We start from the raw sequence: 18300 nt of genomic DNA on the forward strand, positions 1-18300 counted from the left end.
TTTTTTCCTTTTTTCTTCTCTGGTTTTTTCAACAAGTTTACCTTTATTTCGTAATTGTTTGTTTTATTTAGTTATCTTTAATTCAAGTATGTTCAAAAAGTTTTGTCTCTTGTGTTTAATATTGTTCATTGTTTTGTAAATTTTTGAAATTGTATTTTTGTTTTGTTTTTTTAGCTTGTAGGATGCTTGTACACAAGATTATTCTTACGTAATATAGCACATTTTATTTCTTTCTTTATTATTAAGTAAATGCCCGACCTATTACATCGAAATGTTAAAGCGTTACTCGTACGCCACCATTCGCCCCCGGACTATAAGTAATCGAATGACCTCGGTTCGTCGCGCTGTTTCTCGTGCTCGTGCGTCGACGCGTACTTCGGAAAAAGTCGTCTGGCTCTCCGAAGTTTCTGAGGAATTCGAGATGATTCGATGGTTTCACGATTTCAAAATAACAAATTCGTCTTGCAAATGGATGAATCGACTGATGTTGCTGGACTGGCCATGTTGCTAGTAATTGTGCGATATCCATACAAACATTCACTCGAAGAAGACTTGCTTATGTGCTCATCGCTGCCTACTAACACAACCGGAGAAGACATTTTTAACACGATTAACATCTTTTTTGAAGAAAACCGACTCGATTGGAATGATTGCATTGATATTTGTGCCGATGGAGCCAAGGCAATGACAATAGAACAGCAGGAGCAATATCACGAATAAAAATGGAAACGCCAAATTGTAGTTCCAGCCACTGCATTCTAAATAGACAATCACTCGCGGTTAAAAAAATGCCACCAAATCTAAAATTGGTTCTTGATGAGTCAGTAAAAATAATTAATTTTGTCAAGTCACGTCCACTACAATCCCGATTGTTCTCAATATTATGCGAAGATTATGGTAGCGATCATAAAACTATTGCTCTATACTGAAGTAAGATGGTTGTTTCGGGGTAAAACTTTGACAAGGCTTTTTGAACTAACAGCAGAATTAGAAACTTATCTCTAAGAAAAGTTCCTTTTAATTTAAAAGACCGTTTGTCCGATAAAAGCTGGTTATTTAGACTAGCATTTTTAGACTTTTGAATCTTACTTTCGTGAAGAACAGAATACAAAACTGAAAATAAACTCATGGATTCAAAACCCTTTTTCATCTAAATTGCAGAAGCCTGAAAATATGTCAAATCAGATCTATGAATCATTTCAAGCTATATATACAAGCATGGAATCATTGTTCAAAACAATTTCGCTAAATGATTTTTGGTGCAGGGTTCGTGATGAATATCCACAACTTGCTACAGAAGCTTTGAATGTTCTTCTGCCGATCCCAACAACGTATTTGTGTGAAACGGGATTTTCAGCATATACAGCTACAAAAACAAAATACCGCAATAGACTGGATGCCGAACCAGACATGAGAATTCAACTTTCTTCTATCAGGCCTGACACTACCCAGTTTATGAGGAATAAAAAAAGAATTACATGCCTCGCATTAAATGAACTATATGTAGTGTTATCATTTGCTTACTAACTCACTACTTACTGTATCTATCTTTATTCCTGTTGCCGTACTTAACCGACGAGTACTGATATCTGGACTTTCCGAAATACGAGCTAAAACCTCTTCTTCATCATCGACGTTGATATTTTTTGCAGCACCATTTAAGGTTTTAGGACGAAAACACCCTGTTTTGCCTAAGCGGGTATAAATACGTCTGAACGGTTTGTGATTGGGTTTTCTTCGATTTGGTTATAATTGTAAATACCTTCTGGCTGCACCAAGTCCACTATAATTTGACTGAGCAAAAACGCAAATCATATCACGCATTTTACTGTTGGAATATCCATTATGACGTGGCATTTGCTTATTTTAGAATTTTTACTACAAATAATACACTCTTACTTAGTAACAGCAAAATTGTCATATAATTTCTTTACATGAAAAACTAATAAGTGCTGACACAAGGCTACTTGAAAAAAACTCAATGTAATAACGGTGACTTATGATTTTTTTACGCTGAGTGTTTAAAATGTAAATAACTTAAAAACTGATAGAGTTACAAGAAATAAACAAGAGTACCTTTTTTACTCAAAATTGTACTGCCTTTTGAAATTTCTAGTCGTTTTAGCCATAACTGATTAGACAAAAAATATATGTTGTAATTTACCTAAGTAACACGGTGTAACTAATGTCCTGTATAAATAATGCTAAATTTACCACAAAATTCTTAATTTTTATGTCAAAACACATAAAGTCGCCAATTGTCAAGACGATACTGCTTAAAATCACAAAATTATTAAGAAATTTCAAATTAAAATTCCAATTTTAAATACCCTGTATCTCGTCAACCTGCAACATTTGTATAAGACATGTTAAGCTCAATCGCCATATTTTGGGGTGTAGCATCTCCAGTTCAGAGATTGCCGATTCTTAATGAATCACCCTGTATAGCTAAAAATTTCTTTTGAAAATGCATGTAAACTTGACAACAGAAAATCGGTGAATATTTTTGTAAATTTCCCCTTGCCTCTGGGCACATGTTGAACTCAAACAAAGTTGTTGTTTACTGATTCTAGTCTTTCAATATTCTAAGAGTAAACTCAATAAATTATATAAAAAATTACATTTAATATCATGACCTAATATCTTTTGTAGGAAAAACAAGCTAACTTACATCGTCTAATGTGTCACTTTTACTGTGTTTATTCGGTGAGACCAAAATACGAGGACTCAAATAAGCGATAACTTAAACCTGGTAGAAATATCAAATTTCAAGCATTGGATACTTTTTTTAACCTTAATGAATAAATCAACTTTCATGGCTATAAATTTATTGAAGGCAAAATCCTTGTTTTATTGGTTAGTTTCGATAATATCAACTAATTTTATGTTATTTTGTTTAGCTAGAGACAATTTACACACTTCTGTTTGAGGAATCAAAAAAAATCTAAAAAATCGCTGAAAACAATTTTTATAATAGGGAAGGAGAAGCAAAATAATGCAATAGCAAACTCGTTTTCACTTATTTACCTTCAACCCCAGCCGACCCAACTTTATTGATACAGATCGCATTGTTAGCCGAAGTAATTGAAATTCTAGGTTGAGAAAAAATATATGATGAAAGAAAACTATAAGATTTTTTAGTAGGAATAACTTTTATTTATTTTATCAAATAAATCATAAACATAAGAGGTTTACATAAAAGGATTTATTTTTAAAAATATAAAAATGGGCTTTTGTTCAAGAAATATCTGAAAAAATAAACAAAATAATATATTCTCCTAGAGAGGGTCTCAAAGACAAAAAAATAAAAAATATTACGCATTATTTTTATAAATAATGCGTTTAAAAATTTTAATATTTAACAACTTGCCTGCTAACATCAAAAATTGTATCACTTTGAATCAATTCAGAGGGCTCTTGAGAAGATTTGTCATGAATAAGTAATATTGTGTTTGTTATTTTAATTATGTAGTTTATTAAGTTTTACTATAGTATACATTGCTTCTGCTCCAATTATCATCTTGATTGTGGGTTTATCTGTTGACTGGGTATTTTTGGGCCAACTGGGATACTGGTTACAGCTTCTTGGAACTACCGAAGCATTTCTAAGTGTTACACGGGGGGACTAATGTGTCTGGTCAGCAAGGTCAACCAAGTTCCAAATGTGTGTCATCGGCTGCTTGCAACCGAACCGACTCGATCAACCTGAGTCGACATTATTTTTATTATTATAAGGCAAACAACAATTAACTGTGGTTTTAATAAGTGGGGCAAGGAAACAATGTTTAGGTTAAGACTAGTTTTAATTTATGGTCTACCTCTGACAGGATATTTCTGGAACCGGGATGCTGTTTCTGGGTTACCGAGACCATCCATGGACAAACCGGAGTGTCCTGATACAGTTATGGCCAACTTTTACTTTATATTTCATTTATGTTTTTATTGAATGTAGCTTTTGCTAAATAAAGATATTATTTATTTAAAAATTTCGAAGATACGTATCATATAGAATAAACAAGAAAACAAAAGCGTTGTACACAGCTGATTAGTAGAGGCTGTGGATGTTTTAATAAAATTTATCGTGCTGTAAACATTTGTTTTTGTGAAATTTTTGTTGCCGCCTGTGCCAATTTTCTGTCGTATTCTTTAGAATTTTTAACAACTGGAAAATCTTCTCGCAGAAGTTAGCACCTCTTCCAAATAGTGGCCCACATCTAGCCGCTCTCGCGGCGATCGGATGGCCGATCTGGTAACGGAATTTTGACATGAACAAGGATTTCTTAGGGATGTGATTTGGCATTTACTTATTAGTTATTTGCTAGTGAAGTATATAAGCATTCACAATGGCAATTCCAAATTCCAAAAGCAGCTCCATCGCTATTTTTTTATAATATTTCACTGATGCTCGTAATCATGTCACAAATGTTTTTATTTGGTCGAATATATCTATAAATCACTTACACTAATAATAATCGACGAATAAAGATGTTTTTTAAACTACTCCTTCTCTCTGATTGACTTTCACCATTTTAACAGTATGTTTAGTACGTAAACATGATGTACGTAAGCTGGATCTGTTGCAAATAAAAAACGTGATCATCGGCGAATTTTGGATGAAGCCGCTCAAGTTGAAGTTTTGGGTCATTTTGGAATAAATCCTAATACTTCATTACGCAAAATTGTTGCTGCCACTGGTATTTCATTAGGCTCTGTTCACACAGTTACCAAACTTCATAAATTTCATCCATTCAAAATAAAAATATTGCAAGAGACCGAAGACGATTTCGATAGGCGAGTTGAGTTTTGTGAAAAAATGACTGAAGCAATTAATGATTATACTATTCATGTAAAGAATATCTGCTTCAGCGATGAATGCACATTTTATATAAATGGATTTGTTAATAAGCGTAACTGTAGATATTGGAGCAATGAAAATCCTCATGCATTTCTAGAAGGGAATACCCTCAAAAAATTAATGTATTTTAAGGGGGTGACCCTGGGGGGCAATGGGTGAAAGGGGGTGAAGCAATTTTAGGTTAGAAAGTTGTTCCCTTTGATAAACCTTTTGACGTATTTCGGCGTTTTTTTTTTTAAACAGTGGTTTTCGATAAATCCTTGGTGGGAAGTTTTCAAACGAAGACCCTGTATATGTATGTATATACAGTGTGGTGACTTTAACCGGAATAAATTCAGGTAAAACTAATCAAAATTTATCTCGCAAAAATTCCTGAGAGCCGTCGATTTTTGTTTATTTTTTTCACATTTTAAGATAGTTTTTGTATTTTTCCACCTACAGGCAGGGTCCAAATTAACCCCAACTTTTTTTTTTCAAATGGAAAGCCAGTTTTTTTTAACTCTCATTGAAAAGAGCCCTTTTTCTTAATTAAATTGCCCTATTTACTTTTGTGATTATCTATAGGACAAATACGAAAAAAAAAACATTAAATTATTAAAAGTTGCGTTTAATGTATAAGATGCTCAAAATGAGCACCATTTACTTGTTGGCAAAGCCCAAGACGATAATAAAATTCGTTTCTGATATTTTCTAACACTGGAGATATTTGTCGGATTTCTTGCCTAATACGTTTTTTGAGTTCGTCTAGGTTTCCTGGTTTGCTCATATAAATTTCACTTTTCAAATGTCCCCACAGAAAAAAATCAAGTGGGGTGAGATCGGGAGAACGTGCCGGCCACTCGATTGCACCCCTTTTACCAATCCATCTGTTGGAAAATTGTCATCTAAATACTGGCGTACATTACGGGCATAATGTGGGGGAGCACCATCTTGTTGCATCCAGATTCTTTCATCATACAAATCTGGATCGAACTGACTCGGATATAAGACTGGAACTAGTTCATGTTCAAGAAATTCTAGATATCTTTCCCCAGTTAAAGTATCATTGAAGAATATGGACCCTATAACTTGCCTGCCAATTATGCCAGCCCAAACATTAGTTTTCTGGGGATATTGTGTATTAGTTTCCCTTACCCAGTGTGGGTTCTCGTCAGACCAGTAGCGACAGTTCTGCTTATTAACATGGCCATTTAGGGTGAATGTAGCCTCATAAGAAAAAAGGATCCACTCCGAAGATATGCGATTTTCGTCAATGGCGTTCATCATTAATTCACAGAACTGAACTCTGCGATCTGGATCGTCATCCAATAACTCTTGAACGGGTTGCATTTTATAAGGTCGTTTGTTTGCACTTTTTAAAATTTTTAGCACAGATTTATGATGAATAGAGTTTTCGCGAGCTACTTTTCTGGCTGTAGTTACCGGATTTTCTTCCATCGCTAACAATACATTTAATTGGGTGTTTACATCGATTTTAGAAGACCTTTGAACACGAGACCTTTGATCTTGAAACTTCGCTCACGTGCCCAACTTCTCGAAATCTGCTTTCCATTTTACTAACCGTACCTTGGTTAATAGGTGGCAAATCTGGATATTTCTGCCTGAATAAGTGGACAACCTCTAGCTGAGTACGACTTCTGTCCCCATAACCAATCATCATTAAGATTTCAATCTTGTGGGATTCGGATAAATAAGGCATTTTTTCAATATAAGTTAACTTATTTAACAACTGGTTGAAATTCACTTTAACAATGTTGGAAAAACATCGAAATGTCTCGATACCAATAAAATAAACAAACACGCCAAAAATTTACCAACACAAAATATTTCGAGACTTTTAATAATTTAATGTTTTTTTTTCGTATTTCTCCTTTAAATCAGTTGGCAACGTTGCCCATAAACGGTTAAGTTCTGTTTATAAATCGTTCTACAAAGATTTTTCAAATTTAGTGTCAAATAGTATCATTTAAATACTGTACTATTGATAGATCTGATCATTAGCGTATATAGAACAATAACGCTGATTTTGTAGTGCCTAAGAACTTCTTTTTTACCTTCAAATCACCAAAATTTAAACGGTGTTTATTGCCAAGTGAACTTCGACCCGTGCGCTTTTAAACGTCGATCACATCGATATCGGGTACGTAGTATTTGGAATCTCGAGCGGAGTTGCCGTGATTTACGGATTATCTTAGCAGTATTAAAATGCCAAAAACCAAGACTGAAATTTGCGACATATGTCTTAAGGATGTTCTTGATGATCATCAAGCACTACTATGTGACAGATGCAACATATGGAAGCATAGAGAATGCTTGTCTATGTCAAATAAAACTTATGTCAAATTAAGCAAATCCAAGGACGAGTGGCTCTGTGGCAAATGTAACACCAAAGATGGACCTGGTTCTGCTTTACGTGGAAAGAGGGATTACACTCTGGCCGATATTAAGGCAAAATTGGAAAAGATGGAAAATGAGTACAGATCTTTATTAACTAAATATGATGATCAACTTAAAATAAATAAGGAATTACAGGATGAACTTGGTCAAATTAAGCAACAGTTAAATAAAAATGAACAAAAGGAACTTAAAAACAATTTGTTGGTGCAAGGAATCCCATACAAAGAGAACGAGAACTTACCTGAAATTGTAAATAAAATTGCCAATTATCTTGATGTCCCAAACGTAAACAAATTTACTGTTTATAGATTGGGCAGGGATAAGAATAAAAATAACCCTGTTAAAGTCATCTTTGAAGATGAATCAACTAAAACAAAAATTTTAAAATCAAAAAAGAAATTTGGCCTAAAAAATTCAGATTTGGGATATACTACGGATAATAAAATCTTTCTCAACCATGAACTTACAAAAACTAATCTTGATTTATACATGGCAGCTAAGGCTTTTAAGAAAGATCAAAATTTTAAGTTCCTATGGATTGGCGATGGTAATATCTTTTTGAGGAAAGACGAAAGTTCAAAAGTTCTCCTTATCAATAATAAAAGTCAGTTGGAAAACTAGCGAGGCCTCGTGAACAACTAAAAATTGCTTACATGAACTTACAAAGTATAAGAAATAAACTGGATCTTGTGCAGTGTTTGGTTGTGAGTGAAAATTGGGATGTACTATTGGCAGCTGAAACATGGTTAGAAGAAAGTGAAACATTTCTGTTTGAGTTGGATGGTTTTAATGCTGTTCATTCCTGCAGAGCTGGTAGGGGGGGTGGTGTGTCAATTTATGTGAAAAAATCTATTAAGTTTCGTGAAATTGAGAAATCAAGGAAGGGTGAGTTAATAAACTGGATATGTATTAGCTTAGGGGAACAAAACTTAAAAATAAGTGTTATATATAAACCACCCACTGTTAATAGTGGTAATTTTTTCCCATATTTAGAATCTATTATGCGTACTCACCCTAAAAATCATTTAGTTGTTGGAGATATGAATATTAATTTGCTTGATGTTTCGCAAGTAACCAAAGAGTACAAAGATTTAATAGCATTAAACAATTTTAAAATTAATAACTCGATAAATGAGGAATGCGCTACTAGAGTTACCAGTTTATCAAAATCTCTTATAGACCATGTTCTTAGCGATTATAGTAGTAATTTAAGTTGTAAAGTAATGTTAAAGAAAATGCAATTTCAGATCACAAACTTATATTGCTTGATATTAAAACACCTGTGCAATTTTATAAACCAAAAGTAGATTATGAAGTCAAATCTGTAGATTATAAAAAATTTGTAAACTTATTTATACAAAAAATATTAAGCATTAACGTAACAACTTTTCAAGAATTAATTAATTTAATTAATGAATGTAAAAATAAATCTCAATATACAAAAAAATTAAGAATACGAAAAAATAACACCTGGATAAATATTGAACTTCTTGAGCTTATCAAAAAAAGAGATAAAATATACAAAAAGAAAATTAACCAACCCGAAAACCTAACTATTATCTCTGAATTTAAAAACATAAAAAATAAAATTAATAATAAAATACGTGCTTTAAAAAATAGGTATTTTCAAACCCAATGGAATTTAGCTGGAGATAATGTTAAAAAGCAATGGGCATTTATCAACAGCTTAATAAAAAATAAAAAATCTAAAGTAATAATTAATGAATTAATAATTGAAAATAACATTATTAATTCTCAGCTTGACATTGCAAATAATTTAAATACATATTTTTCTCAGGTCGGTGAATCAATAGTAAAAGATTTGGAAACGGAGATTCAACTATCAAACGAGATTTTTTCTATTGATGAAGTTTACAATGATAGTTCTATTTCTATAACATTAACTAATAAAGAGGAAATATCAGAAATTTTAAAAGAACTAAAAATAAACTCAGCACCTGGATATGACGATATTACGGTTAGGGACATACATAATCTTGGAGAATACATAATACCTGTTTTAGTACGGTTAATTAATAAAACTATACAAAAAGGGATTTTCTCATCAGAGTTAAAAATAAGTAAAATTACACCTCTTTTTAAGTCAGGTAATAAAAGATATATGAATAATTACAGGCCCATTTCAGTCGTTAGTGTATTCTCCAAGATTCTTGAAAAAATAATAAAAAATAGAATGTTATCTTTCATTAACTATTGCAATCTATTGAATGATAAATATTAATATGGCTTTATAAAGAACAGTAGTACACTTGGTGCGGTTGTGGATTTTGTAGACTGTATTTCAATGGCATTAGATAAACAACAAATAGTTATAGCTGTCTTCATAGACCTAAAAAAAGCCTTTGATGTAGTAAGCATAGACATTCTTTTAGACAAATTATTTAAAATGGGATTTAAAAATGTATTGTACAGCTTAATTAAAACATATTTGTATGACAGAAAACAGTACGTAAAGCTTGACAATATTATTAGTGAATGGTTATCTAACACCTACGGGGTACCACAGGGATCCGTTCTTGGACCTCTCTTATATATTCTTTATGTACTGAATCTCAAGTTAGCCAAGCTAAAAGCAAGATATTTTACCTTTGCAGATGACACTGTACTGGTATATGCTGGAACAGATGAAACTTCTTTAACACAACTTATTAATAATGACCTAAAATGTTATCTTAAATGGCTGTTTTCAAATAAATTGAAAATTAACATTGAGAAAACCAAATACATGATATTCAAACAAAAAAATAAGTCAGTCAGCAATAATCTAAATATTAATATTAATCTTGAGTTTAGTTGTGGGATGGGATCGAAGGAATAAAAACAACGTCACTTTATGTTCTGGCCAACGTTTCGCAATAATTTTATTGCTTCATCAGGGCCCTAAGGTAACAAAAAAGACACAATAAAAAAGGATTATTATATATAAACAATATTTAACTTTTTGGGGTTATGTTAATACCACCAAAAAAGAAAAAAAGAAAAACAAAAAAACAACAAAATCTTAGATTTGAATTAAAAAGATACACAAAAAAAAAATGATAAAATTGCTTACATAACAGTGTGATTTTGTTTGTCATAAAAAATCATGTTTACACACATTGTAAGCAATTTATGACAAGCAAAATCACACTGTTATGTAAGCAATTTTATTATTTTTTTTTTGTCTATCTTTTTAATTCAAATCTAAGATTTTGTTGTTTTTTTGTTTTTCTTTTTTTCTTTTTTGGTGGTATTAACATAACCCCAAAAAGTTAAATATTGTTTATATATAATAATCCTTTTTTATTGTGTCTTTTTTGTTACCTTAGGGCCCTGATGAAGCAATAAAATTATTGCGAAACGTTGGCCAGAACATAAAGTGACGTTGTTTTTATTCCTTCGATCCCATCCCACAACTAAACTCAAGATTTCAAACCTATAGGATCGCAACTAGAATTTATTAATATTAATACTGTAGTATTAGAAAAAGTGTCGAATATTAAATATTTAGGTTTGCAAATAGATAAAAATTTTAAATTGGTCACTACACTTAAACAAAATTTTTGATAAAACAGTTCCAATGCTATCTGCCTTATATAGGAGTAGAGATTATTTGTCTGAAAAAAGTAAATTTCAAATTTATAATGCCTTCTTTCTCACACATTTTAGGTACCTCTTGCCAGTATGGGGTATGTGCGGTGAAGTTAATTTTAATAAGGCTCAAATTTTGCAAAATAAAATTTTGAAAATTTTGTTTAATTTTGATTGGCTTACAAGTTCTAATACAATTTATTCAAATTTAAGTTTAAACAAATTAAAAGTGATATTGGAGATAGAACAATGTAAACTTGTATATAAAATTATAAACAACAGACAAAAAAGTAACATAAATATTATGTTTTACCATAATGTACATAATCATCAAACAAGATCACTAAATAATGTTTATCAAGTTTCTACAAGAACTAACATAGGTTTAAGAAATCCAATTACAGATGCAATTAAAACATTTAATAGTTTACCTCATTGTATAAAAGATATAAATAACTATAGATTTTTTGTTAAAAAATTAAAAGATTTAAAAAATGTTAATTAATTTATGTATAAAAAATTATAAGCAACATTGCAACATTTGTTTACTATAGATAATTAATTACTGTTTTGTTATTCTCGGGGCCAGTGTTTTCAAACACTGATTGGAGAAATTGTTAAAACTCGTTATACATTGTATTATTGTGGTTAAATAAATTGTTTCAAAAAAAAAATAATCACAAAAGTAAATAGGGCAATTTAATCAGGAAAAAGGGCTCTTTTCAATGAGAGTTTAAAAAAAGTGGCTTTCCATTTGAAAAAAAAAAGTTTGGGTTAATTTGGACACCCCCTGTAGGTGAAAAAATACAAAAACTATATTGAAATGTGAAAAAAAATAAACAAAAATCGACGGGTCTCAGGAATTTTGCAAAATAAAATTTGATTAGTTTTAACTGAAATTATTCCAGTTAAAGTCACCACACTGTATGTATTTCTTTGTGTACGTTTTGCTTAGTTTTCTGCGGGCAACAGTGGTAGTATATAATATTTTTCAATTGAATATTTGTTTTTGAATTCTTTTTTTTTGTTTTCGAGGTCAGACTTGATCTTTCTTTTAATTGTTTTTGGCTCCCTTTTGTAAATCAATGACAAAATTATTATTTTATATATTTATGTATCGGATTGTTTTATATGATTTACAAAATAAACACATTATTATTATTATTATTATTATTATTATTATTATTATATAATTATAAAATATAATAAAAATTGTTGCATAAAAACATTTTGAAAAATACAAAATCGACGATTTAAGTATGTTTCCCAGCGCGTCATTATTTAATTTCTTCTGAATGAATGCATTACTAAACTTGTCGGATATATTATTTTAATACTGAAAACATATTTAATCATAAGATTATTTAATTAATATTATATTTATTAAATTTAAGTTGAGTTTAAATATATTTCGGTACGCCCGTGACCACTACGGAATCGTCTGAGAAATATATTTTTTGCTGCTTCAAGTAAGTTTGCAGTTGAAAACTATACCAATTGAAATTGATTGATTTATGACCTCTGGGAACCCCTTAGGGATCAATGATTGTAAACATAAACCTAATAAGAATAAATACATCTTCAGAACTCAAAAAGGCGTTGTTAAGTTATTTCCCAACAATAGTATTTATATTCAAATATGGAATCTGAATTCTTTCAGGGATTATTGGAAAAGATTCATGTGCGACTTCTTTTTCTTAATTCAGCCTAAGCTGTATCTTAAACCAAGGTACGGTGATCTCGACGCTTATGATACTTATCTTGGGCATCGCGTATATAGAACGGTGTGAAGCTTGTGATGAAAAAAATATAAGTTTTATATTTTCGACGTTAGGGTCAAGTTTTTACATAATTATGTCTGTCAAATATCAAGAAATAAAATGGGTTATATTTATATAAAATTAACTTTTCTTTGTTTTAACCACATCTCGTCGCCATGGTCAAGTAACTAGAAACGTATTGCTGGTATGGCACAAACACTCATTGATGTTATCTATTTTAATAAACCCTCAAATATTACAAGTAAAGCAGTACTTAACGCTGATTTAATTAGTGACCATCAAGCTATATTCTGTAGTATCGAGATTGAGGCACAGAGTAGGGAGATTAAAACGAAACTTTATCGTAATTTTAAACATTTTAATAAAGATGATTTTTATAAGGACCTGAATAAGTTGTCTGGAATAATGTGTACTATATCAATAATCTAAACGAAAAAATTCAGTATCTTACTAATAATATTTGCTCATTATTTGATAGATATGCACCCTTTACGATGTCAAAAATTTCTAAGCCTTATACCCCGTGGATAACTGCAAATGTGCAGCTTTTTATAAGAATAAAATAAGGCATTGTCAAGTTTTAAAAAGTGTAAAAATTTGACAGATTGGGCATATTATAGACAGATGCGTAGTCTTGTGGTGGGAATGATTAGGCGAGAAAAAAGAAATTATCTGCAATTTCATCAGAACATCAAAGATAGTAAACAGTTATGGAGAGCTACTAATAATCTAAGTCTAAAAAATGTCTCTTATCGTTCTATTCCTTTAAATCTCCGAGTCCAAATAAAATTAATGACTATTTTGCTTCAATTCATAGCTAGGGCTGCCATATTTTTAAAAGTAGAAATCGGGAGCATGGCATGTTCGAGTTTCGAGTCATGCCGCAGGCAATTTTTTTTTCGGAGCCATGAATTAGTTTTAGAGCTGGTATTATAAACATATGTGTGTACTTTAAAAATTTTAAACATAAAGAAAAAATAAAAATATATTCTTTGACCTCGTTAACAAAAACAACATGTATTTTATTTTAACGCTACAAAAAAACTAAACATAACATTAAAAAATATATTCTTTAGCTTATTAATTACATAATTAAGATACATATATTAAACACTTCAAAAAAAATTAAACATACCTAACGCAAAAAAAAACATATATTATTTTGCCTCGTTTTTGGCAATTATTATGCCAGAGTTACGCCTTAAAATAACTCGAATAAATCCTTAAATTAAAAATATTTTAAGCTGGTCCCTACTTTACCAATAATGTTTTTCCCATCTTTTTCTAAAAATTTTACAAATTCTTGGCAAGTTTCGGTAAAGTTATGCTTAATCATTAATTCTGACTCTAAGGTTTCTATAGAAAGAGAATTTCTTTCTTTTCTCCACGCTATAAACATTAAACTAAAAAATCTTTCACACATGGCATTAGAGTGGGGAAGAGAAAAAACACAAGAACATATTTTAGAATAATTCGGAGACTTATTTGTTTTAAAATAATAAACCCATTGTTGGTCAATTTTAAAATCTGAAAATTTTTCGGGAAGATTTTCTAAAAAAGATGAAAGGTTCACAAATTCTTCAAACAATAAATCAACATCTATGTCAATACTAAATTCTTCTGAAATTTTCATAAAATCCTCCAATCTTGGATTAGTCCTCAAATCCATTGCTTTCAAGTATTTACATTTGTTGTTGTCAGTAAAGTCATACCTAAAATTATCAAATAACTTAAAAGAAACTTGTTTCTGAGATCATATAATATACCTACCATTTTTCTAAATATTCTACGATTCTCCCAATTAACGAATCAGCTTCTTTCTTAAAAATATTTACAATATCTAAATTATCACATTTTCGTACTAGAGAAAGGGCTATTGAGCCATAAAACTTCTGTTCCCTTTTCATCACCAAGGATCGTCTTAAAGTATCCATGATTCCAAACAATTCTACTGCTAAGGCACTTTCGGATTCCAATTTAGAAATTGCCGCATTCATGGCAGTTCCTATGTTTAAAATAAGCCCTAAAATGTTTTTTGTTTGAAGTAAAATAATTAAAGGATAACGAAAACATCTACTTACCTAAATAAGCCTCAGCGAGTTCGTTTTCAAAAAACATTCTTAGAATTAAAGGTGACGATTCTCGAGATAAAAAATATGATTTGATGGGAACAAAATGTTTTAGTAAACGTTCGACTGCCGGAATTAATGAGAGCCAACGTGTAGGAACAGGACGTAATAGCTCTGACCATTCTTGTTCACAAAAGACATACAAATCTTTAAGCTCTGTAATTTTTTTGAGCTGCTGCTAAATTCATTGTAACATTTGATTACAATAGTTTCAATATCGTACCTTATAACATTTTGTCCATACTTGCCAGCATTGTGAATAATATGGCATACACAGTCAAAGGGTAAAATATTTTTATTATGTTTGTGTAGCTCTGTCATAACACTCTGTTTTTTTCCAAAATTAACCGACGCATTATCAGCGCAGTAAGCAGTGACATTTTTAATTGATAATCCTGCCTCATCAAGACCATCAATTAGGCATTTAGCAATATCCACTGACTTTTCTGATGAATTTGAATAAAATTTTAAAAGCTTTGTGCTAACGCCTTTTTCGGTTTGGAAATACTTAACAATCAATGGGAATGTCTTGATATTTCCCTTATTTGAGGCATCTGTTGCAAGGGAAAAAGGATTGTCATTCGCTAAATCCTTCTTAATAATATTTTTACTTTCCGGACCTAAGATTTTGGTGACTATTTTAGTCGCCTTTGTTCTTCCGCATGAATATTTCTCAGCTGTTTTGGAATCCTTGAATATCAGGGGAAATAGTTTTCCAGCACAATCTGCCGAGGCATACCTTTGAGCATATTTTATCGCATGAAAAACAAAAGCACATTCAGCCAATGCTATAGAATCCTTGTCAGCCATAGATGAAAAATACCGATTTACTGATTTAGTTTTTGATGTTGCATTAACATTTTGAGTGTGTTTTTCTGTCCTCAAGTGTTTAACAATGTCGTTTTCCCCGCCGTGTTTAATGGAAAATTGACAACGACACGCTCGACATTGTGCCTCAGTATTTAAATTACCTTCAAAAATCCAATCATATTTTTCTTTCCAAACTTTGTTAAATTTGACATCCCACTTTTTCTTTTTCACTCCTTGATGTGTGTTTTTGCTTTCCTCGATCGTATGCTTATGCTTCCGTATTTGTTGCGATGTTTTACTTGTTCCCGGCAGCGATTCGGTATCGGATATATTGCCGTAATCTTCTACCCCGTCCCCTATCTCTTCATTTTGATCAAGGCCAAGCCAGTCTATTTCCGATTCACTACTACTTGAGCTTAAAGTCATATTTTGCAAAGTCTATCTCGTAAAGAAATTCAAAAAACTCACTTAACTTTCTCACTTCTGGCGAACGAAAAACTAATGAGAACTTATACCGAGCTCGCTGCTGCTACGATCATCTATGGGAATCACCGGTTTTTATAATGTCAATATTAATGTCATAAGTATTTTCAACTGTCTACGCAAGGGGGCGATCTTTTAGAAATGGAGAAATGTGAGAGACGTATCGATATATTTAACGTATCGATTTAAATGGCGTAAAATTTTATGAAAGCGGGAGGTTGCGGGAGATTTATAATTTAAAATAAAAGGCGGGAGGGTTGACAAGAAATCGGGAGACTCCCACCTAAATCAGGAGGAATGGCAGCCCGATTCATAGCCCGTTAGGTAGTTGCCCGGAAGAAGTTGCTAATTTTTAGAATAAGCAGTTTAAGCATGATCTAAATTTTTTATTTCGATTAGCCAAAGTTGAGGAAATTTCTAAAATAGTCTTAAACCTAAAATCAAATGCACACGGTTGTGATTCAATATCAGCGTCAATGTTGCAACACTATATTCCAAAGCTATCTTCACATATTACGCATATTATAAACTGTTGCCTAGAAACTGGGTATTTCCCTGGTATGTGGAAAACTTCTCTCTTAACACCTTTGGCTAAAGTTAATAATCCGACTAATTTCTGCGACCTTAGATCAATCCCGGTCATCGCTAAAGTTTTGGAAAAGTTTATACAGCCGCAAATTTATGACTTAGCTCAAATAATATTATTCCGCATAAACAATCTGCGTTTAGAAAACAACATAGCAAGACATCTGTCTTACTAAACGTTACCCAAGAGATAATTTCTGCAATGGATAAAGGTGACTCCACAGCACTTATAATGCTTGACTTTTCCAAAGCTTTTGACACCTTGGATTATCATTTCCTTTTAGCAAAATTGGCTTATTATGGCTTTGAAAATGTTTCTCAAATGTTTTTTAGATCCTACTTATCCAACAGAAGGCAAATGATGGTCTTCGAAGATCAGACTTTTTCAAATACCAAATATATTACATCTGGAGTACCTCAGGGATCTGTTTTGGGACCTCTCTTATTTCTGATGTATGTTTTTAATTTGTTTAAAGTTGTAAAATACTGCGAGATCCAGGGGTTCGCAGATGGTTTGCAAATTTATCACTCTTTTAAAGCTGAATCTGTATTAGAGGCATCAAATAAAATAAACGACGATCTTTCTAGAATTTCCTTCTTTTCCTCTCAAAATAATTTAAAACTCAATCCTTCAAAGTGTTGTGTTATGTGCTTTACCTCTGAGAACAAAAAAAGATTTGCATTGGACGGTTTAAAGCTTTTTGAGGGAAGTAATCAGCTAAGTATGCTTAAATGTGCAAAAAATCTTGGATTGCTTTTGGATGATGAATTGCGCTTTAAGTTACATGTTTTTAATATCATTAAGAAGTCATACTATTCTTTAAAGCCATTGTATGCAAACAGAGATATAATTAATTTTAAAGTAAGAAAAAAAACTGTGTGAGTCTTTAGTACTACCTATTATGAATTACTGCAATATTGTTTATTTTCCATTTTTAGACAAAATCACTGCGTACCATTTGCAGAAGCTGCAAAATCAATGCTGCAGATTTATTTATGGACTGAGAAAGTATGATAGTCTCTGTAAGGCTATGTGAACTTGGTTGGCTGCGCGTGGAAAATCTATTCTCTTTGCAATTGGCGGTTTTTGTGCATAGACTGCTAACGTCTTCTACTTCTCCCTACCTCCGCAAAAAACTTACTTTTCGGAAAAATTTACATGAAGCAAATCTAAGATTTATAAATAAGTTGTCAATTCCTAGATATCAAACAGCCTTCTTTCGTCGTAGTTTTCTGTATAATGCTGTGGCAATTTACAATGACCTTGTTCCGAATCCTATAAAAAAAATGTCAGTAGCGGGTTTCAAGAAAAAACTAAAGCTGCATTTTTTAACAAAACAGAATAGCTAAATTGTCAGTAGGTATTTCTTATTTTATAATTTTTGATTTTTATGGACCAATGGATGTATATCTGTTTATTTTTATATTACTATTAGTGTTACCATTATAAATGTTAATTATTTTCTTTCTGTTGTGCTATCTAAAATAATTTTGCTTACATTTTTTAAATAGGTTAAGTAGATTAGCGTTTGGCTAGACTTCGCCTATGTACACTCTTGAAAAGTACAAATAAAGCCATTATTTATTTATTTATTTATTTAAACGTAAGCATTTTTCGAATAGGTTGATATGAAGTTGCCAATATTTCGAAAACTATTAATTTTTGCAA

The 18300-nt window shown here is 31.4% G+C and overlaps 2 protein-coding genes across 6 annotated transcripts in view; one reads left to right on the forward strand and one right to left on the reverse strand.

Moving 5' to 3' along the window:
- LOC126749096 (rho guanine nucleotide exchange factor 17) overlaps positions 1-18300 on the forward strand; it is a 344657-nt gene that overhangs the window by 198106 nt on the left and 128251 nt on the right. The window lies entirely within an intron of this gene.
- On the reverse strand, positions 13115-18200 carry LOC126749099 (uncharacterized). Of its 2 annotated transcripts, XM_050458733.1 has the most exons (3): positions 14706-18200; positions 14395-14647; positions 13115-14336 (listed from the first exon to the last, which is right to left on the reverse strand). In XM_050458733.1, exon 1 carries the CDS (start codon positions 15987-15989, stop codon positions 14829-14831), a length of 1161 nt encoding a protein of 386 aa, XP_050314690.1. In that variant the 5' UTR covers positions 15990-18200; the 3' UTR covers positions 13115-14336; positions 14395-14647; positions 14706-14828. The 2 variants fall into 2 exon arrangements, with proteins under 2 accessions (XP_050314690.1, XP_050314689.1); XM_050458732.1 differs by having other exon boundaries at positions 14395-18200.

The sequence above is a fragment of the Anthonomus grandis genome, chromosome 22 (genome assembly GCF_022605725.1).
Source record: "Anthonomus grandis grandis chromosome 22, icAntGran1.3, whole genome shotgun sequence".
NCBI classification, from domain to species: Eukaryota; Metazoa; Arthropoda; class Insecta; order Coleoptera; family Curculionidae; genus Anthonomus; species Anthonomus grandis.